General features: G+C 41.2%; 1 protein-coding gene across 1 annotated transcript in view; it reads left to right on the top strand.

The window, feature by feature from the left end:
• Window positions 1-1,259: 1,259 nt before the first annotated feature.
• The window catches only part of LOC103581175 (von Willebrand factor A domain-containing protein 3B-like), a gene marked incomplete at both ends in the record, with an annotated part of 18,404 nt that continues 17,639 nt past the window's right edge, over window positions 1,260-2,024 (top strand). Inside the window, one exon of the mRNA XM_008563068.1 lies at window positions 1,260-1,371. Within this exon, the coding sequence (XP_008561290.1) occupies window positions 1,260-1,371 (112 nt within the window). The remainder of the gene's footprint in view (window positions 1,372-2,024) is intronic.

The raw sequence follows: 2,024 nt of genomic DNA, 5'->3' as shown, positions 1-2,024 counted from the left end.
GCACCTGGCATGTTGGAGGAAGCACAAGGAGGCCACTGCGGCTGGACCTGAGAGGTTTGCCCAAGACTTCCTGGGCGATGTGATTCCTGAAAGAATCAGCCACGTAAAGTGCAGCAGGGGGTGGAGGTATAAAGGGGGCTTTGTGGATAATGACAATAATATGTGTGAATGTCTAGAAGCAAAGAAAAACATTCTATTTCTGGAGAAATAAAATTGATTATGGCCAGAACCTAGAATGCAAAGGAAGGGTAGAAAATAATAAAGCTCCTCAGAGAGGTAAGCATGGAGCCATTCATAAAGGGTTATGTTAAAGAGCTTGAACTTTACTCTGCAGGCATTGGGGAGCCACATTTAAAGCAGAGAGACTTGGGAGTGTGCTGATGGTAACATGAAGGTCAAGGGTTCGGATCCCTGTACGTTCAGCCGCCAAAACAAACAAACAAACAAAAAACAGAATAAAAATGCAGGAAGAAACACAATCACACTGGATATTTTTAAAAGATCCCTCCCATTGCAGTGTAAAGAATGGATACTAACTGGGTTGGGAGGTCACTCGGGTCCCTGGCTTGGGCCATTAGGTAGAGAGTGGTGCCTACAGCAGATGGTGGTGTGGACAGGAAGACGATGAGATGGATCTGGGACGTGATGAGTTGTAGGTGCCTATGACATGCCCAACTGAAGATGTCAGAGAAGCACTTGGTGATAAGAGTCTAGAGTTTGGAGAGAAAGTCTATCTGGAGATACAGATTTTGCAAATGTCAACACAAAAGTCATCAGCGAAATCATGAGAAAGGTCTATAGAGAAAAGAGAAACTAGGAGAGAACCTTGAGGAAGCTCTTTCAGGCAAAAAGATCATACTACAGAAACATAGCTTACTTCGCATAGGCATTATCTATCAATCACCAGTTAAAATAATAATTATTAATTAAATTTAACTAAATAATGTATTCAGGTAGGAAAAAAAATACTTCAGTGGATGTTTGGTTTCTAGCAGGTATATATGTAGAACAGACAACTGGGACATCTTACTTGAAAATTGGTAAATGTACTTGGGAGTTGCCTGGATGAGAGTCAGTATGGACCCGAGCATTTGAGATGCACACAGAGGCCAAGGCACANTGAGTATATAGTATAAGTGTGTTCTGTAATGCTTTAATAGAGTGATTCTTAGGAGAGAATCCCAGACTACCCAGTACTTAACTGTTTTTACTATCTGCATTGACTTTTTTCATGAATCATTACTGTTTTGTCTTTTCAGCAGCAGAAATTGCAAGGAAATTCAACAAAGAAAATCAAATCCAAAAAACCAGACCACCTCAAAGGCCAGAAGGTTATTGCAAGATGTGATGAAAATGGCTTTTATTTTCCAGGTAGAGTTTTTTTAGTTTGTGAGACTCCTTTGAGAGAAAACTTGATATTGGGTGCTGGAGGCTTCAACCTGTGCTTTCCCTAGAACATAGACATTTCATGAGCTGGACTAAGATATTCCACTTCTCAAATGAAATGATAATGGGGTTTCTACCCATATGGGGGGGGGGAGTAGGCAGAAAATGTATTTATTTTAATCTCTCATTTGTTTAGTAAACAAATTTTTATCAAACACCTACTATGTCCATGTATACAATATTCCAAAAGTGCTGGTCTAATGTAGTGAGCAAACAGATGAAAATTCTTGTCTTCATGAAGGTTACATCTTAGTAAGGGAGACAGACAAACAACCAAATAAATAAGTAAAATATGCAGTATGTCAGATACAGTGCATACAGACAACTGAAACCATGAAGGGAGTTGAGAGTGTCAGGGTGAAGGTTGAAATTCTAAATACAGTGGTTAACAAAGAGCTCCTGCGGGAGGTGATATATGCATAAGGACTTGAAGGAGAGAGGGGCAAGCCATGAGATTAATTGGGAGAAGAGAGCTCTAAGCAGAGGGAGCAGGAGTGTGAAGACCTGAGGCTGGGGCGCACCTGGCATGTTGGAGGAAGCACAAGGAGGCCACTGCGGCTGGACCTGAGAGGTTTGCC

This window comes from Galeopterus variegatus, unplaced genomic scaffold, assembly GCF_000696425.1.
Source record: "Galeopterus variegatus unplaced genomic scaffold, G_variegatus-3.0.2 Scaffold12500, whole genome shotgun sequence".
In the NCBI taxonomy this organism is placed as follows: Eukaryota; Metazoa; Chordata; class Mammalia; order Dermoptera; family Cynocephalidae; genus Galeopterus; species Galeopterus variegatus.
This window is presented reverse-complemented; position numbering and strand designations above follow the sequence as displayed.